The 26,970-nt window shown below is 40.3% G+C and overlaps 4 protein-coding genes across 5 annotated transcripts in view; all 4 read left to right on the top strand.

Annotated features, from left to right (window-relative positions):
* The first annotated feature begins 2,992 nt into the window (after window positions 1-2,992).
* cldn8.2 (claudin 8.2) lies at window positions 2,993-8,161 on the top strand. The gene is made up of 3 exons (XM_084064655.1): window positions 2,993-3,686; window positions 5,234-5,252; window positions 6,803-8,161. Exons 1-3 carry the CDS (start codon window positions 3,027-3,029, stop codon window positions 7,681-7,683), a joined length of 1,560 nt encoding a protein of 519 aa, XP_083920781.1. The 5' UTR covers window positions 2,993-3,026; the 3' UTR covers window positions 7,684-8,161.
* Window positions 8,162-12,458: 4,297 nt separating this feature from the next.
* On the top strand, window positions 12,459-14,938 carry cldn8.1 (claudin 8.1). Its single transcript, XM_084064842.1, has 2 exons — window positions 12,459-14,532; window positions 14,569-14,938. The coding sequence occupies exon 1, from the start codon at window positions 12,596-12,598 to the stop codon at window positions 13,376-13,378; it is 783 nt and encodes a 260-aa protein (XP_083920968.1). The 5' UTR covers window positions 12,459-12,595; the 3' UTR covers window positions 13,379-14,532; window positions 14,569-14,938.
* A 1,098-nt stretch (window positions 14,939-16,036) lies between these two features.
* LOC311050723 (claudin-8-like) lies at window positions 16,037-20,418 on the top strand. Its single transcript, XM_084064840.1, has one exon. The coding sequence runs from the start codon at window positions 16,197-16,199 to the stop codon at window positions 17,262-17,264; it is 1,068 nt and encodes a 355-aa protein (XP_083920966.1). The 5' UTR covers window positions 16,037-16,196; the 3' UTR covers window positions 17,265-20,418.
* A 2,594-nt stretch (window positions 20,419-23,012) lies between these two features.
* Window positions 23,013-26,970, top strand: part of LOC311050718 (glutamate receptor ionotropic, kainate 1) — a 58,718-nt gene continuing 54,760 nt past the window's right edge. For both annotated transcript variants that reach the window (XM_084064832.1, XM_084064831.1), the window contains exon 1: window positions 23,013-23,148. In XM_084064832.1, the coding sequence (XP_083920958.1) occupies window positions 23,064-23,148 (85 nt within the window). In that variant the 5' untranslated portion in view covers window positions 23,013-23,063. The remainder of the gene's footprint in view (window positions 23,149-26,970) is intronic.

The raw sequence follows: 26,970 nt of genomic DNA, 5'->3' as shown, positions 1-26,970 counted from the left end.
GTGATAAAGTGGGCCAGTGTTATACTGTCAGAAGATCTTCAGACTCATATCTTACCCAAGATAAGGTGGCATGGGCAAGACTCAGAGCGTTCACTTCCCTTTTATCTGACGAAGCCAAGGGCAGAAATTCAGAAATTAGCTAATTTACTTCTGGGAGGAAAGGAGGCACGCGGACAAGAACAGGAACAAACCATTTTTTTAAGCTTTGTAAAAATTCACTTTTGTTTTTTAAAGAACCTTGATACATTGTTCTTGTTATACACTATATTAGAAGCTAGTCTTCTCCATGCAATAAATTGACTAGGGGAAATAGGATGGAAGCTATTAATATTAATAATAATAAAAAATAATAATAGCTCAGATTAATATAGCGTTTCTCTAAGTACCCAACGTCGCTTTACATCAAATAATTACTATATTACTATATTATAAGGTACTATATTAGTACCTTATTAATTTCAGTATTTATTCACACAGGGACAAAAGGATAAGATAGGTTGAAAAAATTGAGTCTGTATAGTGATTGTCAGAAACTGCAAGGTTCATTTCCCCTCCACTCCACAAGGAGACACCACAATGGGATTCAGACTGGTACCTGTGGTGGTGACCTCACTTCCTCCCACTATAAAAGCAGGACTGGATTCCCATTTCCCCCCTTGTCCTTTGTTCCAAACACATGCAGCCGGCCTGTGTTTGCCATGTGCTGCTGATGTACCTCTGATGATTGCCATGCCTATGTTAAACCTGGTATAATGTAAGTTCCAGTGTTTTACTTCTAGTGATGTGGATTATATGATTATATTTAAGAATAGATGAACTTGAGTTATTTGGATATTTAGATGCTTAATATTATGTAAATACTAGTAAATGAAATACTTGGCTTATTATTATTATTATTATTATTATTATTATTATTACCCTTATTATTTTGTGGATATACCTTAATGTATAATATGAGTTAAAGGCCATATTTATGTTTGACGTTTTATCTGACATGATATTATAATTTGTTTCTTTGTGTCTTTGTTTAGAACCATGGCATCATCATGAAACCCAATGTCAACCCTATTCATCATTATCCGGCTAAAAATAAACTGGATATTTGATTGCAACTTTGTTTCCTGGTGGTTTGTGGCTCCAGTATGAACTTTAAATCCTAACAGTGATAATGGAAAGAAAATGTAACGGCAGTGCTGTTTCAGTATAACTGAGACCAAGTATTTGTAATCACAGTCACGTACAGCAGGTGGCACACAACGTCTATATTCTATCCACAATATTGTGTCTGCCCCCAAACTCCACATACAAATTTCACACACCAATAACCCCATTATTATCCCATTATCAAACTTGATTTGACTGTAGGCACAAAAGGTCAATTTTTTATGCAGTGTTTATAGAAGTTACTTCTCAGAATAATAATTATAATCATAATGAGCATGACAACAATTTAGTCTAGGTGAGAAACTCACTTTGGTTTATTCTTACAGTAGCCTAAAATCCTCAGTGCCAGTTTATCCATTTGTAACTCTGCAGTGTACAAATGTAACCAAATGGATCCATTTGGTTACACGTTTTACACTCTCAGAGTTAAATTAACACTGAGGATTTACTGTGTATGGCCCAATGCCACTAGTTGCAATCAATCTACTAGTGTAGTTTGTATCAGAATCAGCTTTATATATATTATTTTTTTCGTGCATGGCTGCATGCGTGCTCCATAATTTTGTGGTATGTATTCCGTGAGAAGAGAGGATAGAGAACAAAGTTAACAAAGACAAATACTAAATATATACATATACATATAGGGATAGCAGGTATATACATGCTTGAATAAATAGATTCACTATGGTGGCTGTTTGGAACATATGCTCATAGCCTGGCAGTGACATGGTGAATATGAAATGGTTTTCTCAACAGGAAGTGGTATCTGTTTACGTTTGAAGCAGCTATGGAGATAAAGTCTGTGTCACTCACCAAACCTGTTCAACTGGCTTCCTAGTTTCTGTTCCTGTTTTCTATCTTCTCTGGTTCTTTCTCTCTCCTTCTGATCTCTCCCCCTGACTCTCTCTCTCTATTTGTTAAAGTAAAATGATACCTACCCAGTGTATTACTCTTACAAGTGTGAGAATATATTTTTAACTCTCAAGAAAGGCGTGGCTTTCCAGTAGGCTGGGTTATGCCCAACATTTTGAAATGCTGCTTTTGTCTCAACCAACATCCATTTTCTTTCATCATAACAAAGAAAAGAAAGGAGTTTTAAAGTAATTTATGCTGAATCAATACAGGAACCAGAGAAGCATATGGATTTACACAGTGGTGGAAAGTACTAAGCACACATTTTACTATACAATTTTGAGGTATATTTATTTTACCAATGTTTTATGCTTTACTATTACTCTAGTTATACTATATACTATAAGGTAGGACTACCAGGTTATGTCTGAGTCAGAGTGACATGGTCGTGGTCCTGCCTATATGGGTATATGGGATTTGTCTATGGTTATATTGAGTCAGAGTGATGTGGCCGCGATGTGCCGGCCCTCCGGCCGGTCCTCCCTTAAGCCAATTTTAATATAAGATGTATCACCTGGGTGGAGGAGAAGTGGATATTTCTTTATCAAGGATAGACACACTATTTCTGTAGTGGAGCTTTACAAAAAGAACAGAGAGCGGTGTGGCTAATGGGCCTCACACTGCCAGCAACGAAAATGTAATGCTATCAATCACAAACTCCTAGAGGACAACACATCTCAAACTAATGACCACAGCTCTAGCATAATAAAGGCTGGATAATAGCGCTAGTATTAGTTAGTGTATCAGTGGGACAAACTGCCTTCAGCACCAAGCAGTAAACAACTGCAGATGGGAAACAAAAATCAGTTTGTTTCCCAAACCAGTAGGATGGCATAGCATGGAGATCCTATCTTTGCTATGAAGCCAGCCTTGTAAGAACGTCAGTGTTATGGACAGAGTCCTTCATTTATTTTTCTCCGGGGAGGCTAGAGAGACATTCGTCTTGAACCATGAGAGCGAAACTGGAGGGCCTAGCCTTGGTTCTGGGCTTCATCGGCCTGTTTGGCACAGTTACCATCACCGCCCTACCCATGTGGCGGGTAACAGCTTTCATCGGAGCCAATGTCATTGTTATGGAGACACTGTGGGAGGGCTTGTGGATGACATGCTACCGGCAGGCGAACATCAGGATGCAGTGCAAGGTGTATGATTCACTGCTCATTCTGCCCGCTGACATCCAGGCATCCCGGGGGCTGGTGTGTCTGTCCGTTGCCCTCGCCTTCGTTGCCCTGCTCATCACAGGATGCGGGACGAGAGCTGCCAACTGCTGCCGAAACAACGTGAAGGCTAAGAGCATCACTTTGGTGACTGGGGGGTGCTTGTACCTATTGTCCTGTCTGATCACGCTCATCCCTGTCTCCTGGACAGCCTACAATATCATTAATGACTTTCATGACCCCCAGCTGCAAGACCCACAGAAACGGGAATTAGGAGAGGCCCTCTACATAGGCTGGGCCACTGCTGCCTTGTTACTCAGCACCGGGGGCATCCTTGTGTACTGCTACGCCTCTCGTAGGTTGAAGGATAAACAGCCCTACACTGATGTATTGAAACATGACACAGTAGCATTAGACAGGATTCCCTCCAGCTCTTACAAACAGACTCAGTATGTATGAGGAGCTGCGCATACTTTTTAATTGAACATATCACTGATATGTTAGGGCAGTGGTTCTCAACCTTTTCAGGCCGTGACCCCCCAAAATAATCATATTTGAACTGGGGACCCCCCCCACCCTGATAAGAACTTGGAATGTAGGAGTTGAGGCATTACATTTAGTTTGACTCGGTTCCACAGATAAATATTGTGAAAATAGAGGATCTACAAGCTCACAACGCCTTGCAACGTGAGGCGCTGTGAGCTTGATGTAGATAGGCTATTTTCAAAATGTTTGCTCTTTCTTATATTATTTGACAATTTTGTCCAATGTTTGACCAGTTTATATAGTATAGTTTGTTGATTACTTTTGATGCAGTAATGGTCTTTTTTTTAAGGTATTGAAAAGGTCTTAAAAGTCCTTAAATTGTCACTTCACTTTCGTCTTGTAGGGATCCCCCTGGGGGTCCAGACCCACAGGGTGAGAACAATTGTGTTAGGGGACATGTGTGGTACTCTGATATTAGAACATACTTCATAATATTATGCCCTTCTTTTAATGTTTGTTTGTATGGTCATTTAAGTGTATGCTGTACTTGCTACTGTTATGCAAGCTATTCTGTTGTTGAGGTTGAGTTTTGTTGGTTGTTGTTCTTTGTCTTAATACATGCTTCATAGTCAGGCAGCGGTCATTGTTAATAGGCTGTTCTATTTTTTTTTTATAAACGACAGATTTATAAGTAAAACATTTTAATCTATTTTAATCTATTTTTAGTAAGAAATGATTGCCTGATGTTTGCCAGAGAATATAAACTGTAGTGTAGAGAATCCCATTTGTTCTTAACCACATGGAATTTAGTGTCCCTATTCTGGGCATGTCATATTAGGAAAATGAAAATGAAAACATTCAGCACAAATAGCAGACCTACAAGCTCACAATGCATTGCATGCATTGTGAGCTTGCAGAACAACTATTTTTGTTAAAGAGATTTGGTGTAGATGGTGGTCAAACACTTTTTGTTTTGGCAATTTCAAATATCGGTATCAGTATCGGCTATCGGCTGAATTGTTATTTTAAACATCGGTATCGGTATCGGCCAAGAATTTCCATATCTGTGCAACCCTAGTAAAAAGACTAATAGAATACACACATCACTTGGTTGAGGTGCTGGGTTAGAAAGTATCATGAAGAAAACAAATAAACCTGCACACTAATCTGCTCCAATGTAATTCAATGACAACGTTTCGAGCCAAGGCTCTTCATCGGGTCAAAAACTTTTGTCCGATGAACCGCCTTGGCTCGAAACGTTGTCATTAAATTACATTGGAGCCGATGAGTGTGCGGGTTCATTCTTTTGACAATTTTGTGAGATAAGAATAGTATACACTATATACGACCATTTTCAAATTATATAATTTTCTGGGGCATATCTCTGTGTTTTGTGAGAACTATTTCAACTAAAAGGCCAGAATCCAAGCCAATAAAATATGAATTATGCAACACTGATAAGATTGCAATTACACAATTGCAATCTTATCAGTGTGCCAATTGAACATCTTTAGAAATACTTTGATATAGCAGGTATCCAAAGCCACAAAAGGAATCCACACACAATAGCTTATTGTTCATGTGTCATAATACTGTACGTACAGTATATGTTTGCATATTATGTCAAATACAACCTGCCTAGAATCACCTCATAGCCTAATGGGTTATTTTATTTTGTGTTGAAGAGGACAAGCAAACTCCACAGTTTCATTAATGAGGTGAGAACTGCTGGTAGTCTGGCAGTGTTTTCTTACATTGAAACCAATCCCACTCAGGTTACTTTGCTCCACACCTTTTACCAGCTCCATTTACATGTAAGCCAGGGGACATTTTGACACCTGCGATCCCTGTGTCACTTTCTGAGCGAGGAACAAGAAACTCAAGTATCTGATACAAAATGTTATTGGAATCACTGATCAATCACATTAAATGCTCAAGAAAAGAAAAGAAATGCCACAAATATGTTATAAACTATCTAATATGTCAAAAGTAGTTCTCAATGTTTTTCGGAGACAGGAAGAGACATATTTTTAACTAAACTTCTAGTGAACAATGGAATAGCATCGCCATGTATAATATACAGTGGTGTAAAGTAACTAAGTACATTAACTTAAGTACTGTACTTAGTACATTTTGAGGTATTTTTTACTTTACTGGAGTATTTCCAATTTTCAGTAGTTTTACTTCTCACTCCACTACATCTCAGAGGCAAATATTGTACTTTTACTCAATTATTTGAAAACTTGAGTTACTAGTTACTTCGTAGATTTTGATTATTATTATTACAAAACATACACCAACCACTTCAGCCCTATATATATTTTGGCCATTTGAAAATAGCCTATCTACAAGCTCACAATGCGTCGCGATGCAACGCATTGTGAACTTGTAGATCTGCTATTTTCAAAAGATTTGTCTTTGAAAACTTGTGAAATGGGACATTCTGCATAATGAGTACTTTTACTTTTGGTACTTTAAGTGCATTTTTATGCCAATACTTTTGTACTTTTACTCAAGTAAATTTTTGAATTCCGGACTTCTTCTTGTACTGGAGTATTTCTACATTGCGGTATTGATACTTTTACTTAAGTAAAAAAAATGAGTACTTTTTCCAACAATGATGTTATATATTTGATATGTTTTAATATCAATGATCCAAACATATAAACTTCACAAGTAACACTAGCCAACAATGTAGTCTATGTATGGTTCAACAAATTTTATTGTTTGTGCATTTGGTGCCCAAATATTTCCCAAACATGTTTTTTCCCGTTTTTTCCCTTATTTTTCTTTCTCTTCTTATTCTTTTAAAAAAAGAAGAGGATATTAGACTTTGAAGTTATTGACCACAACACCTTTGTTCATACTGGTCTATATGTTTTCATGAACAATAACACTAGACTAGGTGTGTCAACCGTGAAGCATCTTGGTGCATGCAATGCAGATTAACCAGTATGGTCGCATGACATTAGCATAGTTTCAGGGGTGTATAAATTCCTGACCTTGTCTGTTTCCTCTCATTCATTTCATCAGCTGTGAAAGGACAGACACAGGGCTCTGTCTTTGGCTCTCAAATCTGTAAGCCACAATGGCTTCTTACGCTGCCTACAGTGGCTATGACGGTAAACCACCTCAGTCTTATGCAGCCACTTACTACGACGACAAAGCAGCCGAAACTTACGAGTCTGTGTACGAGGAAAAGCTGAAACTCGAAAAGAAGGACCGTAAGGAGGCCATCTGCTGTGAAGTTATTGCTTTGGTTATTGGCTTCATTGGACTTGTTGGAGTGGCAGCCGTGACAGGGCTGCCAATGTGGAAGGTTACAGCCTTCATCGAGGAGAACATCATCGTGATGGAGACCCGCTGGGAGGGCTTGTGGATGAACTGCTACAGACAGGCCAACATCAGGATGCAATGCAAGGTGTACGACTCTCTGCTGTTTCTGCCCCCTGACCTGCAAGCTGCCAGAGGTCTGATGTGCAGCTCCGTAGCCCTCTCCGTCTTCGCCCTCATTACCTCTGCCGTGGGAATGAAATGCACAAAGGTGGTGGACCATCGGGCTAAAACCAAGCACATAGTGCTGGTGGCCGGCGGCTGCCTGTTCCTCTTGGCTTGTCTCACCACAATTATCCCCGTCTCCTGGACGGGTCATGTCATCATCAGGGACTTTTACAACCCCTTGCTGATCGACGCGCAGCGCAGAGAGCTGGGAGAGGCCCTCTACATTGGCTGGTGTACCTCAGCTTTGCTTTTCGTAGCCGGGGTGATCTTGCTGTGCCGCCACGCTCCCCACACTCAGGCGGAAGAGGAGAGGGTTGTTTACAACCCAAACCCAGGAGCAAATATATATCAACCTGGATATGGATACCAACCATACACATACCAGCCTGCTTACACCTACCAGCCTGCCTACTCTGCACCCCCTCCGGGATCTGTAATATACACACCCAACCAGTTCCAGTAGGGGGAAATTAAAATCATAGACAGTTTTGGACTTTCACTGTCCTCTGAGTGCCCGTTTTGGGGATTTTTCCCCCTTAACTATAGCAAAGATAATCAAATAACTGGATTGGGTATTGCTGGAAATGCCCCAAGCTGTAATTGCTTTCTCAAGGAGAGCCAAGTATGTTGCAGAACTGTGTGGAATGTACTGGGGGACTGATTGCAGTAAAGCTTATTTTATTTTGAATAATTGACAGTTATTAGTTATTGCTAAATCACATTCCATGTAATGAGATGGGAGAACAGTGTTTTTAATCATTGCTTTGAATGTACAATACTTAAACATAAAATGATGATGCACAAATGCACTAGGCCTTTTCAAATTTATACTGAGATCTCACTATCATTGTAGAGTACAAACATGTTTACTTTTCTACAGCACTAGACTGAATATTAGGTCAAATGTGAGGTGAAATAAAGTGGGGAAAAGTGCAACAAAACCTATCTTGTTTCTTGTTTTTCTATGATGTCACAACATTTGTATTGTCTCCACTGTTGTCACAAATCGTCACCTTGCTAAACTAAGCCTAAGTCATTTTTTGAGGAAAATGATATTTTTTTGCCTAAGTCAGCTCCTCATGACACTTTTCCTAATTGAAAAGGATCATGCTGTTCCCTCCCCTTTTAGTATAATGGCCTAACTCCCAAGTGTGACTTAGGCCAAAATAGGCAATTTATTTGGCCTAAGTCAGATTTATTCCTATTTAAACCTATTTAAATCTCTTATGTTACATAAAACAGACAGTGTTATTTTTTATTTTAATAGTCATCATTTTTTATAAATATTTTGGGTGAAATGATTAAGAAATATCATATAGTTTTGTTTTGGATCAGTTTTTTATTTTTCTTTAAAAACTTTTAAAAAAATTACATAGGCCATTAGTTTAGCAAGGTGATGAAATGCTCCTGGACCAGTAAAACCAGACTTGGTTTTACAGGTTCCAACCACCGCACATCCAGTGCTACTGCTAGCTACTGTAGCCTACAATTTAGACATTTAGCAAATGCTCTTATCCAGAGTGAGTTACAAGGTCTGGACAAGTGCAAAATGTGAGTAAATGGCATTAACCAAAGTCAACAAACGACAGGGAAGATAGTCACATAGGTAGAGTGAAAAAAGAGAACAACGTAGTGTTACAAATAAACTAGGATACCAGGTAAATGTCAAACCTAGTGTATAATGTCAAAAGAACATGCTATCCAAATAACATACGTAACATTTGTGGGCAAACAAAACAAATATAAATAACAAATAAACATGTGAAACAGTTACCAACATAATATCTGCATAGTAACTAGCATTAAATGCTATTATACTGCTTTGATAAACCTTATCAAAGCTTACGAGAAGGGTTACAAGGAAAGATGAGTGATGGGGAAGGGGGGGGGAGTCTGAAAAGGTGAGTATTTATGCTGTGGCAGAAAATGGAGAGACAGTATGCAGTTGTGATGCATACACTCCCTCCTGGCAAGGAGCCAGGAGGGAGTGGTGGCCAGGGTATTTTAGGGAAGGTTCAAACTTGCTTCCTCCTTTAAGGAAGATGACTTGCACACATGCGCGCACACACACACACACACACACACACACACACACACACACACACACACACACACACACACACAGACACAGGCACACACACACACACACACACACACACACACACACACACACACACACACACACACACACACACACACACACACACACACACACACACACACACACACACACACACACACACACACACACACACACACACACAGTGTTATCTGTGTTAGAGTGAGGGCACATTCAACTATTGCATCACAGTTAGTTCTTGAGAAGAATTAGTGGTGTTGACTGGGAAGCAGCAGTACCCTCCTATACTGTAGCCTAATACATCCCAGCTCTCTGATTCCTGGAAACTGCTGAGTCAGCAATACATTGTGTGTACAATTACTGTATTTATTATTCTATTAACACATTATATACCTACAAATCACAAGTATGTTGACCTGTTATATTGATGTGCCGTAGATGCACAACTTGTGATGGCAAGCAGTGGGGCGGCAGTGGCTCAGGTGTAGAGTGGCCGGTAGAGTGGCCGGTAGAGTGGCCGGATGGATAGTGTCGGAGTGTCCTTGAGCAAGACGCTAAACCCCCAATTGCTCCCGATGAGCAGGTTGGTGGTGCCTTGCATGGTTTCCACCGCCATCGGTGTATGAATGTGTGCGTGAATTGGTGAATGTAATGCACAATTTATGTAAAGCGCTTTGGATAAAAGCACTATATAAATGCATTTTTTTTTTTACCATCTTACAAATGATAACCGTCCTGGCAAAAATAGCCTACAGCGCAATGCGTTGTGAGATCTGCTATTTTTGCGATTCATGCGAGAAATAGGGCTCAGCTTTCGTCAGATCTAAGAAACGGGGTTCTCCAAGGAAAAAAGGTTGGGAAACACGGTGTTAGGGGGGTGGCAGTTGCCATCCTCGTCACCCCAAATGACCCCCCAGTAGGCACTGGGAATGTACCAGAAATGTGTTTGGGACCACAATGGAAACAAGCCCGAAGGACTTTTTTGTGTTATCCTTTAAATGTCTGACTGTACCTCGTGCTGTTTACATTTCTGACCAATAAAGTATTCAGGCAATCAATCAATTTATGTATTTTACAATGAATGAATAGCGTTTCTGACAGCGTGTTGTTGCATTCCAAAATATCCTCGGCTGCTAAGAACCTGCAGCGTTCCTTTTTGAGCGTTCCTTCAGTATACAGTAGACAAATGATGTAATGACAGCGGAGGTGTAACCAAAAATTATTACTGACACGAACGTTAAACAGTATGACTTTAATAAACTAGTCATGTTTTTTCAGCTATATTTAACATCAATAGCATTAATAAACCAGTCTCGAGTATCTTCGCCTATATTAGTCTCACGGTTTCCATTATATCTACCGTTCTGATCTGAAGGTCAGAATCAGAATCAGAATGCCTTTATTGTCATTGTAAGCTCTGTATACAACGAAATTAGTAGTGCCACTCTATTGGTGCAAATTCAAACATAAAAACACAATTACAATGAAATAGTATTAAAAATACTAATATCCATATCAATTAAGGATCAAGATAAATAATCAGTATTACACATGATGATAATAAAGTGCAAGGTAGATAGCAGCTAATCACTAATAGTCTACTCTCAAGTGCTTTCAGCTATGTTTACCCTTTTAATCTCCATAAACTAGTCTGAAGTTGTTTTGTTTAAATCTACCCCTAGTAATTTATAAACTAGTCTGGATTATTTTCAGCTATACTGTATATCTACCTTTATAGTAACTAATCAACTATTTCTTAAAAAAAAAAGAAAATTGCAGGTCCACCTCAAATGTTGACCTGTAGTACCCCAATATCCGTATGGATTCACTCTCATCTGTGTAAACATATCAATAAAGCCGTGCCCATGGTGCGATGAGAGTACAGTCAGTAGGGGAGACGGGAGACAAAAGTAACACTTTTTGTATTTGCCTTCATAATTCACAGACTACTTGAAATATCCTAGTCATCTTTTGCTATAAGAAACATATATATGTGCCCTAATTAATAATATGTTTTTTAAGCTTTCACTAATAAGGACAAGACTAAAATATTAATTTGAATTCAATGAGTGAAACAGTGGTTGGGGGCAATTGTAACACTGTAAAAATAAGTCATATTAACACACTTTATCTCAAATAAAAGCACATCACATCACATCACAAGTAATATGTATTTTTTATAATTCAACATTTTTACTTACGAATGTTTTATATACATAATTACAATTATGTTGCATTTTTATTCAAATTATTTTATTTTTCAATTTTGTTTTTTCAAATGTATGTCTATTTTTTATTTAAATGTATTTTTACTTTGAAATGTAGTGACATTTAGTGAAATATGTTCATTTACTAACATAAAAGTATGAAATCCCAGAAAAAAAATCTGCTTGCATTGAAAACACATTGTTACAATTGCCCCCGATGGGGCAACCGTGATAAAATCCCATATTCTAGCTAGACACACCTATACTAGCATAGGCTGCTGACGTTAATTTGTGACCAATAACATAGAGATACAACTCATCTAAGTTTAAAGTAGCTGACATCTTATCTTTAGACAGCAGAAGGAAAATACTGTACACTCAAAAAATTACGTTTACACCACAAAATCTGTTTTTTGTTGAAAACTTCTGCTGAGATGAAATGATCATTCTATCCTTCCATAGGCAGAGAGAGGATTATACTGAGCATGTGCACAAGAAGTCTCACCCCTCTAGCTTATTTCTAATTAGAATTATTGAGTGTGTTACTTTTGCCCCCTGTTACTTTTGTCCCTGGTCTCCCCTACAGATAGTGTAGGTCGCAAGTCAATCTCTAATATAGCACTGGTCTTAAGTCTTGTTTCCTAACTAACCTTATAATAACCAATACATTTGTCTCAAGTTTTATTTCTTCAGTTATATCTAACCTTATAATAATGACTAAAATAGTCTCAAGTCTAGTTGATGTGCATACGATAACCTAATATATTAGTGTGCTCATTGTACACAATCTAGGAGTGTAAGTTGAGACCTGTGAATAAACAAAGTGGAAGCTTACTACAGCTCACATGATAGGTGCACAAAGGGAAAAAAAGAGTCCTGGAGGGTTCTGTTTCATAGCAACAGGTCAGAGTTCCCACCCCTCCCATTATGGTGTTTCTTCCTCAGGGAGGAGGCAGTACAGGTGCATACACAACAGTGCCTCTTCCACTGGGATGCACCGTATAGAGTGAACCTGCTTCCCCCTCTGAGCAGTCACCATTCAGACACCACTGTTTCTCTGAACCTGGATCAATAAGAGGAAAAGGACGATGGCTAACTCATCACTGGAGGTAGTGGCTCTTTTACTGACCTTGATTGGACTCATTGGGGCGGCTGCGAGCACTGGGATGCCAATGTGGCGTGTCACGGCTTTCATCGGGGAGAACATCATTGTGTTCGAGACCCGCTACGAGGGGCTTTGGATGAACTGTTTTAGACAAGCAGATATCAGGATGCAGTGCAAGGTGTACGACTCTCTCCTGGCACTGTCCCCTGACCTGCAGTGTGCCAGGGGCCTCATGTGCTGCTCCCTGGCCCTGGCCGGGCTGGGTCTGATGATCGCTTTGGTGGGGATGCAGTGCACCTCCTGCATCCAAAACAACGACCGGGCCAAGCGCATAGTCCTCGTCATCGCCGGGAGCATGATCATCGGGGCTTGCATCTGTGTCATTATCCCAGTGTCCTGGACGGGCCATGTCATTATCAGGGACTTCTACAACCCCCTGCTGATTGACGCCCAGCGGAGGGAGCTGGGAGAGGCTCTCTACATCGGTTGGGTGGCCTCTGCTTTCCTGTTCGCGGGAGGTTGCATGTTTACCTGCTGCAATATACAGAGTGAGGACAAGGCATCAGACAGGTACATGTACTCCAGGAACTCCCAGTACATGGCCTATCCTCAACATCCCCTACACCCCCAGCAGCTGGTGATGCCTCCCCAGCTACAGCCCCAGCCTCTTCTCTCCAGACATCCCTCCAACCAGAGCTACAACTACAGCCACTACAGCCACCACTCCAGATACCCGTCTGTACGCAGCGCTGTGGCCATTCTCTGAGCACTCAGGACTTACTGAGGTAATGATGAGCTCAGTTACGCTCAAACGGAACACAAGGAACTTTAAAAGACCACAAAACTGTTGTTGTTTTTTTGTAAGGCATGACTGTGTACATTTCAAAGCATGCATTTCAGTAGAGTTGAAACATTTGAAAAAAGCTTCTTTAAGTTCAATGACCAGATTTACAAGACAAAGTTAATGTAGGCTGTGATGATTTGTTTTCTATGTTTATGAATGTACTTATGTTAATTTGTTGTTGAAGAGCACTAGTGGGAATGTTGGCTGCATATGATAATAATTATTTTGGAGCCTAGTGAAATAGGGTGAGGCTAATACACATTTTCATTACTTCTGTGTTGATTGTAACATTTCATGTGGTTTTTGTCACCTGTTATGGATGACAGTGGTCCGTAGCAGTGACTGAAACTTGAATATACTGTATAAACATTCATGTATAAAGTACAAAGTACTTGGGTTTATTGTTGAATTTCTATTTGTAAATGGTAGCCTATTTGCTACACTGCCTGGAGTGTGTACTTATAGAGATATTGTATATTCTAAGCTGGTTTTCACTTAGCTAGCCCCCAAACTCAGCTGTTTCAGACACAATTCACACCAGCATACTTTTATCAATCAGGAAGAAAGAAAAATGTATTTCAGCCAGTCCTCTTTTAGTTATTATATTATTATGATATAGAAGTTCCCAGACACCAACCAACTGCGTCATCTCAGTTTCAGTTCCCGTGTAGCCAAGGGAATATTTCTATATCTTCCCTTTTGCCCTGTCTATCTCCACTGCAATAAATTGGTAACAATTTATATGAAAATTGCTAAATAATATAAAAAAGAAAAGAAAATAAGAGGGAAATGTAGGCTCCAGATCAAAATAAGTAATATTAATATTCAGTGAAATAACTACAGGAAACTGGGAAATCCATTGTTTAATACCATATATCAAGATATGTGTGCTAACCCACACAAATACTCTAACATAATAGAATATCACATTAAGAGTTTAATATCAAGGCATGACAATAGAACAAAAACTTTAATATGATATTTTTCTTTCACCCACAGGTTTAATAATGAATATTTCATCAGATAAGACTTAATGTAGCCCTTTGGGAGTATTTACTATTTACACCAGTCTCCTGGTGTATGAGTGCTCTTAAAAGATGATGCAATTGAAGCGAATGTCTATGTAAACATGAAACAAAGATAAAGACTGCTTGTTTAAGGTGTAGGCCGTAGGTTCAGAAGCAACACAGCCATAGGGCTTAGCTTCTGTGTAAACAGAAAACGAATGGCTGACCTCACAGCATGATCACGTGACATCATTTGCAAGTCACTTTGAATGAGATACAGGACTGTGGATCACAACTGATTGTTGAGCCACTGACAATCGACTTTAGATCATTTGAGACTGTTAAATGAAAATGTATGTTATGTTACCCATGTGTTTTTCCTCACATATTTCTATTCACTAAACATATTATTATTTTTACTATTTTGTATACATGTCATATTAGTTTAATAAAGAAAATCCACTTTTTGAACTGACCTGAAGAGACTAACTCAATTTATAAATGCCTTTCTTGTTAAGTATATAGTCATGGCATTACAATAATATTTTGTGATGCAATGAATAAGATTTTAAAATTGTGTATTTTACATGCATTTCATACAGAGAGAGAGAGAGAGAGAGAGAGAGAGAGAGAGAGAGAGAGAGAGAGAGAGAGAGAGAGAGAGAGAGAGAGAGAGAGAGAGAGAGAGAGAGAGAGAGAGAGAGAGAGAGAGAGAGAGAGACACACACACACACACACACACACACACACACACACACACACAGACAGACAGACAGACAGACAGACAGACAGACAGACAGACAGACAGACAGACAGACAGACAGACAGACAGACAGACAGACAGACAGACAGACAGACAGACAGACAGACAGACAGACAGACAGACAGACAGACAATCAATCACTGAGTCTGCAAGATATTAGTCTGGAATCTCTGTGTGGAACCTGCATTTCCAAAGGGCAAATTCAAAAAATGCCTGATAGACCCGCCCCATATTTACACACTGGGCCCTGATTGTGTGCGCGTGCGCGCGCGTGCGTGCGTGTGTGTGTGTGTGTGTGTGTGTGTGTGTGTGTGTGTGTGTGTGTGTGCCACCGTCAGCTTCACCAAGTTCCTCTCTGCTCTCTTGTGGAGAAGAGCAGTACTACAGCAATTATTGTAGGTACACAAACATTGATCTACACTAGAAAGAAAGAGTTGCTGCACAAAGTTCCAACACAACAATGATGAAGGCAGTTCACACTGCCTTCATCAGGGTTAAGACTCACTCACTACCATCATTCATCGACACCTCAAATGGCTTTTAATGCAGCAACAACTACTGCATATGTCAGTTTAATACATTTACACATTTAGTGTTATAGCTTCATTGATAGGGGTAACAGTGAAAAGCATGAAGGACTGATAAATGAAGGAGCTGATATTTGTGATACTGGAGGTTGGCCCCTATGGCCACATAAACCATAAACACAAAACAAGCAGTGGTCCTCCTTACCCTCATTGCTCCCAGCTAATCAGGTGACCACAAAGCATCACTCCCACAACAAACACTATTGCATAGCATGCACTCTATTCCAGATCAGAACAGGGTCCTTCACTGCTGAGTACAACTACTGTAAGACCATTTCTGTTGTAATGTGGTCTTACACCGGATCTTACACTGAAATGTGTTAAGATGCCTCAGTTTTAACTTGGATTTTAACGTCTTTGGATAAGTTCTACACAGCACAATAATGGTTCAAGGAATTGCGGAGATAGCTGCCGTGTGCGTTGGCCTGGTTGGGCTGATAGGAGCCGCTGCGACCACCGGCTTGCCGATGTGGAAAGTGACCGCTTTCATTGGGGAGAACATCATTGTGATGGAGACCCGCTGGGAGGGCTTGTGGATGAACTGCTACAGACAGGCCAACATCAGGATGCAGTGCAAGGTGTACGACTCCCTGCTCTTTCTGCCCCCTGATCTGCAAGCGGCCAGGGGTCTGATGTGCTGCTCTCTGGCCCTGTCAGGAATAGGGCTCCTAGTAGCGCTGTTGGGGATGCGCTGCACCTCATGCATTCAGGGTAACGCCCGTGTGAAGGTCATTATCCTAATGGTTGCAGGTGGTATGCAGTTCCTGGCCTCTATCTGTGTCTTCATTCCCGTGTCCTGGACAGGCCATGTCATCATCAGAGATTTCTACAATCCTCTGCTCATCGACGCCCAGCGAAGGGAGTTGGGAGATGCTCTCTACATCGGGTGGGTGACCGGTGCTGTTCTCTTCGCCTCTGCCGTGTTGTTTGTCTGCCGCCGTGTGCCCTTAAACAATGGTTCATTTGATGTATACCATCCAGCTAACATGAACGGATACAAGCCAGCACTGATGAGGTACCATCCCATTTCAAGTGTGCCCAGCATGAGGGCAGATTTGGGCCAGCCCGTTCTGCCGTCCAACAGCTTTGTTGGACGGCACCCATCCCATTTCATGCCAAATTTTCCAGCGACAATTGATGGATTAGTCATCAATCCGCCTGCGGTCTATAGCCCAGACCTGGTTCAAAACGGAACAAACCAAGGTGGCATGGGTCTACAACGCTCTACTCAGAGCTCAAACTATGGTGGAAGCCTGTCAACACCGGGGAACTCTTTGTATTTAAGTCAACAGACCACTCCATATCATTCCTCAAGTTATACAGGCAATCCCTCCTTGTCCTACGTTTCCAGCTACCATCCTGTTCCACACAATCCTGTTTTCATAGGATACAGTAAATCAGTAGTTGGACCACAGTCTTACAGTGGCAGTGGCGCCGGCATGTACATCTAAGAAAATTGGAGGTATTTTCTTTTATTGAACTTAGCCAGTATCAAAGACTGCTTTTATCCAGAATCATCAAAGGTTGATTTAACTTATAACACTGTCTGCAACTCAAAATGTATTTCTGACATATTAATATCATAATGTTTCCAACACTGGGATCTTCATCCGGTTCATGTTCAGGTCTGAGAATCTGATAAAGATCCCAGTGAACGTAACACAACAGAGTTGTGAAAATTCATTATTTTTTCAGTCAGACCAAAGTGTGTATGTTCTGCACCTGGGTGGTGAAAAACATATTTGTTTTACTTATCAAACAAAGATTATGTGAATGTTGTTATTATGTAGCCTATCTTTATCTTTCTTTTTTACTTTGTGCTTTTTTATGTTGTCAGTGTAAACAGTGTGACATACAGTACTTCATTCTTGCCAGGTATATGAGTGTGCTTTCCCATAACAAATTCTCATGCCAACAAGTTGACCCCAGACAGAAAATGTATCCTGTCATCAAAATTAAAGGTCAAAATTGACAGACCTAGAATAAGAGGTGCAGGCAAGGTTTGTAATCCCCAGGTGCATTGGTTTAATTTGTACTGTAGGCCTTGGCAAGGCCTAATCACCAGCAGGCCAAGTGGGAGGCTTGCTAGTGTGGTTTTAAGCTTTTACAGCTAAAGACGTTATGTGTTTAAACCAGTCGTTCTCAACCAGTGGTCCAGGGACCACCAGTGGTCTTTGAGGGGGTTCCAGGTGGTCCCCAGCTAAATGATGGAGAGTTGGTAACCAAATGGACGCTTATAGATCTTTAACACTTGAGAGTGTCAAATTAATTTTACAATCTCAAGAGTTACATTATTGTTAAACATCTGCATTACTTAATGTCTACTCAATTAGAGAATGTAGAAGAATTGTCGTTAGCCTGTTATCTCTCCTATTGGTACCACATCAATACAGCATGGAATTGTGGACAAAATCTTATTCAACAACAACAAAAAAAATCTATGTTTTGGGTCTGAGAGGCTAAATCTCATCAAATGGTGGTCCGCGGCTCAAATGCCGAATAAATAATGGCCTTGATATTAAAAAGGTTGAAAACCACTGGTTTAAACCCTTCCGATGTGTGCTGGTAGTGTTACATGGGAGGGCCAATGAATAGACCTTATTTTAGCTAGAAACTAAAGTGGTGTGTCTGCCCTGCACACTTTCTCTCCCATTTGTTAATGGATACAGGTGCATGGATTCAAGCTGTAGTAGTCTATAGTTCCTCGGTGATATACCTATAACAATGGACTGCTAACACTGTTTTGTATAGATGGCCTTTTAAATGTATTTAGATGAATAACACGAAGGACTGAAGTAAAGGGAATATGCTTCAGCATTCATGAGCTAATCATCTGTGGCCAGTCTATGCTCATTGCTGACAGCCTCACCCGCCCGGTTGTTATTACTATCATTATTCACCACTAGGTGGCACCCCTGAACACGGTGATGATCTGATCTGTCCTGAACAGAGGTGGAAAGTCTGGTTACTTAGGTGACGCGAGGTTACCTGAACAGACCTTGGACAGCGTAGTGATATTAAACTGGTGGAGCGGAGCTTTATTGTGCCTCCTGGAACATATTCCGTATGTTCCAATGTAAATGCAAATTATTTTTACTAGATGGTGGTTGTACAGGATGACATTTTTGAATGCTTTTCATAACTGTTAACCGAAGCTCGTTAATGGTAATCAACCATTAACAGATTAGAATAAAATGTAGAAACTATAGAATGGACGAATGTTAGTGACTCACTCAGGGTCCCAAATTAACACCTACACAGTAGAGTAGCCTACCTGCATTTGCAGTCAAGAAGACACAGTGACACTGCTTCAGGAACCCAAATGTGGGTAAATGTAATCACTTGGGTCAAAGTGTTAAGGTAGCTCACCTCATAATATGTAAGAAAAGCATCTGGTGTTAAAATATGTATTAAATATCAAGTAAAAGTATAAAGACCTTTTCATAGTATAAAGAAATACTTCCCTACTTACTAACTACTTTCAGAATAATATAGCTTTCAAGTAGTTCAGCATTTTGTTTCACCATGTACCAGGGTACCAGAGCTAGTTTGGCAAAAGCTACATCAGTGGCACCTCAACATAAAAGAGCACATGGGTTTTGAGTGCAGTTCATCCATCACGGACCATCCATTTGTGACTATTTCTGAGCTTTTAGTGGATATTGTCAATTACACCAAAAAATAAACGGGCTTGTATGTGTTAGTTTTGTGTGGATTTGGGCCATCTTCCATCTTCTCCATCTTCATCCACTTCCAACACACCATAAGAGCATGTGCTCTTATCACCTGGGTGCTAAAAACTAAATGAAAAAACCTTCCATTCATACGGACATGTAACAGAACACACTGAAATATCTACTTAATATCAAAATCTAAGCTGTGCACAAAGGACTGACACAGAAATGTTCCTATCAAACATTAAAATGCATGAATGCAGTATGAAGCAGGCCCTAATAAGTTCCATAATGGACATAATGTGTCCATTATTGTGTCCTTTCAGACCTATAGCACAACAAACGGTTTTGCTGTCACGGTTTGTACCTCCACTGATCACGTCCAACACAGATTTGGCACAAACAAGGGGTTAAATTCGTTCTCCTGCTATGATTGATTTGCCCTACCAAAAGAAGTGAAGGAGTGTAAAACCCATACTCTCTTTCAAAACTGCCCTAAAAGAACACCTTCCGCAGGCTGCAATTCAATGGCCCCTGTAAAAGTCATATCATAGCCCAACCCGAACTGTTTACTGTACATATTTTTGCCAGACCCAAGGGGTCGGGCTTACATGAGGCTTTGTATCTGTTTTCTCCATACATGGTATGTCACTTTGTCCCCCGGCCCCTGCCAAAAAAGTCTGTCCCCTTTCGTCATAGAAGGGACATAGAAGGGACACACGTCATGCGAAGCCCGGCCATTCAGATTTCAACCACTAGGGGTCTGGCAGTACCAGGTCTCCTGGTTCTTCTAGTTTGTTTTTTCTTACCTTTAAGCTGTTTATATGATGTTCTGCATGTGATGTTTATCTGTCAGTCATTTAATGTCTCCATGAATTGAGTACAGGACCCCATTTTCTGGGCTTTTTCAATCCTATTTAGTTGACCTTGTATTGTGAACTGTACTTCCATGTGCTTATTCTCTGCAAACTGCTAAATAAAGTATTCAATCAATCAAAAAAGGTCTTGAGGCCCCCGACTTCAAGTCATTTTAGGGCAGGCAAAGTTCGCTTGGGTGGGGGAGTGATTTGGGGGGCGTGGCCAAGATTCACCATGTTGGTTGGGTCACTACCAGTCTACAGACCCATCCAACAGGGTACACTACTATATAGCTTGTACACACAGCGGCACATACAAAGAATTACATCAACAATGTTAAAAGCCAACTGCAAAAATAAACTTTCAAATGTATAAAATGTATAATCATTTGAAAATAGCAGATCTACAAGCTCACAATGCTTGTAGATCGGCTATTTTCAAATGGCCAAAATGTATGGGCTGAAGTGGTTACTGTATGTTTTGTAATAATAATCAAAATCTACAAAGTAACCACTGCAAGTCAACGCCACATGAAGGTGTCTTTTATTTGAAAACAAGTAATTTACAGGTTACTATGTGTATAAAAAAGGAACCTCATCATCAGGCTCAAAGAGGAGTAAAATGGTCTCTGCCCATCCATATTATAATGTGATCATTAACAGGTGAGGCAACTGGTGACCTGAGCCACCATCATCAGGATTCCGTTATATTTGCATTGAATGAAAGCACTGCATAATGATAGAATGGCCTATGCATTTTAGCCATGTGAAAGAATTCGGTTCTATTTGCATATAATCATTTTATGTAGAAAGGCTATGTATTTTATTTGAAAACATGTACAGGTTACTATGTAGCCTACATAAAAAGGGAACAGATAATGTATCAACAAAGCATAACCTCATGTCTGCTTTTACTATGCAGAAGGAGAAGGGTAGGCCTATACTATTAAAACTAGTTTCAGAATCACACTGGTGCACAAGTTAGTCAGATCACAGCACGCTCAGACAACTTTGTCAAGGATTGTTCCTCGCACACTCCTGGTTTATGCTAGCCTGATTATCAGCCTGTTTGGAACCAGGCTAGGTGTATGCATCAGAGTGATGGGCACAGGGTACCCTACCATTTAATATAAGGTAGCCTACTTGTTGCGTATTGTGCCTATAACCCTCTCTACATGGATCCTGATGTGTGCTATCTTGCGTGTTTCTTCCACGTCTTTTTCTGTCATCTGGGCTGTCAGACAACCAAGCCATGCATCGTCTCTTTGTTACGTCGGGAGACCTGGCTGGCTTCCATTTGGGAATGCGGTGAAAAGTTAGTCTGTTGTCCATTTTAGCCCCTTTATTCTCAACTCCGCGATGGTGAGAATCCGTGGAACCGTTTTCATAAAACAATTCATTCCCATTTTGGCGAAACACTGCTGAAAGAGCACCAACTAGCAGGCTACTATTAGCGAACCTCCGAGTGAAGGGAGATGTCGATCCCACCGACAGGGGGCGGGGCTAGCCGCAGCCGCGGAGTGACACCAGCCTTGCCTGCCCTTGTGGCCCCCTGCCTGATCTATAGTTGAATATCCCTGGTCTAGGGTCACAGTTTCTTTATGGTCTCATGCATTTAATTAGATGAAGCTCTTATAACATGCACTTTTACATCTATAATGGTACACAATATAGGCCTATATATTTTTTAAATAATAATAAATAAATAAAACGTTGATGTAGCCTACCTAAATCATTGGAAGATATGTTGTTGTTGTTGTTATTATTATTATTTATATTTAATTGATTAAGGTAGTTCTCTTATACGAGCCGAGGACGACAAATACCTCGCTAATTCATGCTCTTATTTGGAAGAACACTCGCCCCAAAACACAATCACCCCGGGGAAAATCCGGCAACCTCGGAACGGTCGCCACTATAGGTAGGCTATTTCTAACCTTAACCTCAGTAAAATGAATACAAGAGCCGCTGGGGGTCGGCAAAAAAGGGGTCGACTGTGTTTTGGGGCGAGATTTCCGGTAACCCTTATTTTGTAGCCTACCCATAATTATGTAAAACATGCCGTGAATACCCGTTCGGCATCTTAAAACATAATTTACAACACTTATGAGCACATCCTCCTTAAACTGCGCTGATTCAAGAAACAAGCATCTTTATATCGTTTTTTTTAATTGGACAGCGTCAGATAATCTGCTGGGTGTCAGTCACCCACTGAAGATTAGGCTGCCTGGCTGCGACATCATCTGCGTTTCCATCAGGACTGGAGCATAAAGATTTAATCACTCCTCGGTGGGCTAAACTAAAGCAAAGACATTGAGGAGGTCGAATGTGGCAGGATTTGAAGTTAATCTTCAGGACGCATCCACGGATGTGGTTGTGGATCAGCTGCAAGAGGGACGCTCACGGTGGTCTTCATTCTAGATGTAGACCAGCTACAAGTAGATATCATGCACTGATGGGGGACATTATACAGGGATCGGTACTCGGAATTGCTGTAGGTTTAGAATGAAATATATATATATATTGAGTTTCACCAATTGCGTGAAGTAGAGTGTTTTTTCTTTCCTTTTTCTTACAATGTGTGAGAGGAAGATGTGGGTTGGATGCCAATGTCCCTTCGTTGTGGATACAAGAACTGACAAGTTATCAGCATGACTTTAAAAAGAGAAAAATAGCCTATTATCAATGTTAAGTTGGACTGTGGAGCGAGCAGCCTACCATGGAGAAAAGGAAGGGACTGTTACTGTGGCTGCTGTACTTCACGGCGGAGTTTTGTCTCAGTTCGCAGCAAGTCCTTAGAATCGGTAAGTGGACCTGACTTGTCTGATTTGTCACTTAATTACCTATTTATTTAAAGGGTTGCCTATCAGCATGAAGCCATTTTATGTAGGAAGAGTCGTTCTTTTAATTAAATACATAATTATTTTCTTAATCAGTGCAAATATTCAAAGTTTTGATTGGATACAACACTAGCACTTGCTTGGTCAAGTGTTCACATAATCAGAAAGAAAACGTATTTTGTTCTGAATCAGGGCAAATATTCAAAATTACGATCGGATACAACGCTGGCACTTTGTCAAGTGTCCACATATAACCAGAAAGAGTGTTTTCTTCCTTTTTCATCAGGTCATATTCTCTGTTTCACTCAGTCTGTGTTTTTCATTAGCAAAAGTCACACACAGGTGAGGGAGGCCAGTACAACAAATGACCTCGATGAGGGGCGCGCGCACACACACACACACACACACACACACACACACACACACACACACACACACACACACACACACACACACACACACACACACACACACACACACACACACACACAGAGTCATTGACCAAACAACATCTGTGTGGAGAGAAGTGGTATAGGCTAAATGTGGTCCTGATGAGAGTGAAAGTTAGATTGAACGCACAAGTTGGCCCCCATAGCCTACAGGTGGCTAACATTTGATCAATAATTGTCCCATGGTCTGTAACCTGTGAATTGGTCCAATTTAAGGCACCCAGATAGCTTTGATGACAAAATTGTTGCATGTGCCTATATTTACTAAAATAATAGGCCAACAGTAGCCTACTGGACTGTGAATGAGCTAATGTCAACATTTGTATTTTAATTATACTGTGCATTTTCAATTAGGGTGATGTCAGGTAAACTTGGGACATAGTATAACAGGAGAGAAGGGTCTGTCATTTGTAAAGAAGTGCACTTTACAACACATATGTCAATACAGAAATATTGCAGAGATCTGTGATAACTTATAACATCATTGGAGTGAGTAACCAGCTTTTTTTTGATGGTATCCTCACTATCCTGGTAATTTTAACAACAATTGTCCCAAATGACCTGATTCCACTCTAGTTCTACCTGCAATCTACAATTCTTTGTAGCCTACTGTACACAACATTAAAGTGTTAATGTATCCACTTGTAATTCTTAGAGTTGTGTTGACACAGAATTTGAATAGGCCAGCACCCCCTGATCTTTACAATACTGTTAATCTTTCTAAATCATATAACACTCTCTGAGGCCAACTAATCTTTGTTGACATTTTCTTCCTGATCCTCAAACTCAAAATCTCTCCCATATGGTATGTGTGTATGCCTCTGTTCAATTAAAATGTCTCTGTCTTGACAAGCATTGGCATCAGATTGTGACGGGCATTTGGCACCCACTCCTTTTACTGGGCTTGGTAATAATGGTACTCCTCCACTCTCAAGCCCTTGAGACAACCACAAATATATATTTTTTTTAATGCTGAAATTCTCTTCAGCATACAGTATGGTACTTAAATGCAGCAACATCACATAACAGAGGAGAGCACCAAAGAAGTACCAAGTAAAATCCATTGTCTTAATTTAAGAGTGTATAAATGTAATGAGTTACAACAGGATAAATTAACACTTTACTGTGTAGCAGCTTGTTGATTGGTCTCTACTCTCACCTGTTTTGGAAATGCGTAAATGCAGTTGTTTCCTTACACCATGGTCTAGTCACTTGACTATATTATATTTTACTGCTCAATAGGGTAATACACTCTAGACTCTAGTGTGTATTACCCTATCGAGCAGCTAAATATAATTTTGGTTATAAGGCTGGATATTCCTAATATTGTGACATTGATGTCACAAAGTGACACTTGATAGCAACCCTGCCATGCCTTTCGCTCTTAAATGTTTTGGTGCCGGGGCATTAGCAGCAATCACTGGAACAGAGAATTCTCAGTGCTCCACATCAAACGATGCTAGTAGGGTGGTTAGGACCGCCTTCACACTCTGGCACGAGTCCAGGTTGAAGTGGTGCTGTTGGTGGAGGTGGGGGCTGCTACTGGGAACTGGACCAGGATTGGGGTGTAGAGAAAGTACAACACTACGTCATTGTGCTCCTTGTCCTTAAAAGGTGTTGCTTCGTATGATTATGGAATACACAGGATCGTACAGAGCCACCATGGCTCACTGTTGACCACTTAAAGACAGGGTAACAGATCATTTAAAATGCTGGAAATGTAACTAACTAGGCCGATGGCTGTTGGAAACGCATGGCCCTTGGTTATGCAATACCCGTTGTCATAGTACCTGTTGTACCAATTGTACGTGTTGTCAGAGTACTCGTTGTACTCGCTGTCGTAGTACTTACTGCAGTACCCATTGTCATATGTAGAGGCCAGTCGCGCTGACGTGATCTCCATATATGGGCATTAAACGGACACAGACAGACAGATGCAGAGTTTGCTGGATGTATAGATATTTCTGGACAACTGCCGATCTAACCAAATGTCTGCTCTGCACATGACTCCCTTGGGTCTTCTGCGATACTCATGCCAAGTTCAAAGTCGATCGGTCAGATGGTTCTCGAGGTATGCGGGGGGAACAAACAGACACACTTACTTACAGAGATTCCACTTTGCACTATGTTGAGGAACAAATGCCATCCTTTTAAAATTCCCTTACTATAGCGCCACCAGGAGGCTGAGTTTTGCAAAACAATTTCTTTTATATTACTGCCACAATCTTTTTCCAAACATCATGCAAATCGGTACACATTATCTCTATAGTCAAGTGATCAAGACGGATCTGTCCGATTTTTCATACTCCATCCTCATTGGCGAATTCCGAACATTGCTGGCCCACAATAACCTACCTGACCTGGCTGAGACCTGTGCTCCGAGGAGCACTTTTTCTAGTTTTATTACTCTGAGTCTGAGCACTGATCCATTCTGTATGCTACCTTTTAGAACCTTTTAGAACTTAAATATATGAAGTTATTCCTTATACTTTGTCCGTGTTCACCGTCAACGCATCTGTTTCCCTACCTTTAAGCCCTGTGTACTTCATCGTACGACTAATAGCGAAAATATTATTTTGTTAAGGTTTGTGTTTGGATTTCTGTCATTGAATGATTGTTTTCTTGAGATTGGCATCATAAAAGGAAAACTTTATGAAATTATAAAAAGCAATAGCTTTAGCAGCATGAGGTGAATATTTTGTCGTTATGATGACCTGTTCTTATTCAACAAACCATCCCGTACAGTAACCCATTAAGGTTGTGGTGAGATCTCAATGATGCTGAAAATTATATTAAAATGCAATTAATGAATGAGATTTATGGAGAATTTCAGCTTGGCATATTATATTTTATTTTATTGCATCAACCATAAAGTTAAGGTTAAAGTAAAGGAAGGGATCATCCTCTGGGGCAAAAGTTGAGCTAACAATTTAGTAAGGTGCTGATGAGATATTTCTTTTGGGGAACTGGAAACATAACTCATGTATTCTTATGGGTTATGCATTATGCACTCTAAAGTGGATCCAGAGGAGGGCACACACCGATTGATACACCTTACGGCTCCATTTTTACACTCTTGGAATTAAACTAATTGCCATACAGTACCGTACCATCATAAGCAAGCACTTAAAACTTATAATCACAAAAGCATAAATTGCCCCAGGCAGGTCTGGCTTTCTCATGCTTTTGCTAATTGGCTTGCTAATAGCCTTTTGAGTGGGAACATTGATCCACTTGTCATTTGCAAACAGAATGCCTGAAATGCTCATCCTCTGCTTTATTTTATATGTCTGCTCCATGGTCAAAAATTGGTTCTATTTTTTGAATGTTGGTTTTC

This window comes from Gymnoscopelus microlampas (genome assembly GCF_963454915.1).
Source record: "Gymnoscopelus microlampas genome assembly, chromosome: 8".
Classification (NCBI taxonomy): domain Eukaryota; kingdom Metazoa; phylum Chordata; class Actinopteri; order Myctophiformes; family Myctophidae; genus Gymnoscopelus; species Gymnoscopelus microlampas.
This window is presented reverse-complemented; position numbering and strand designations above follow the sequence as displayed.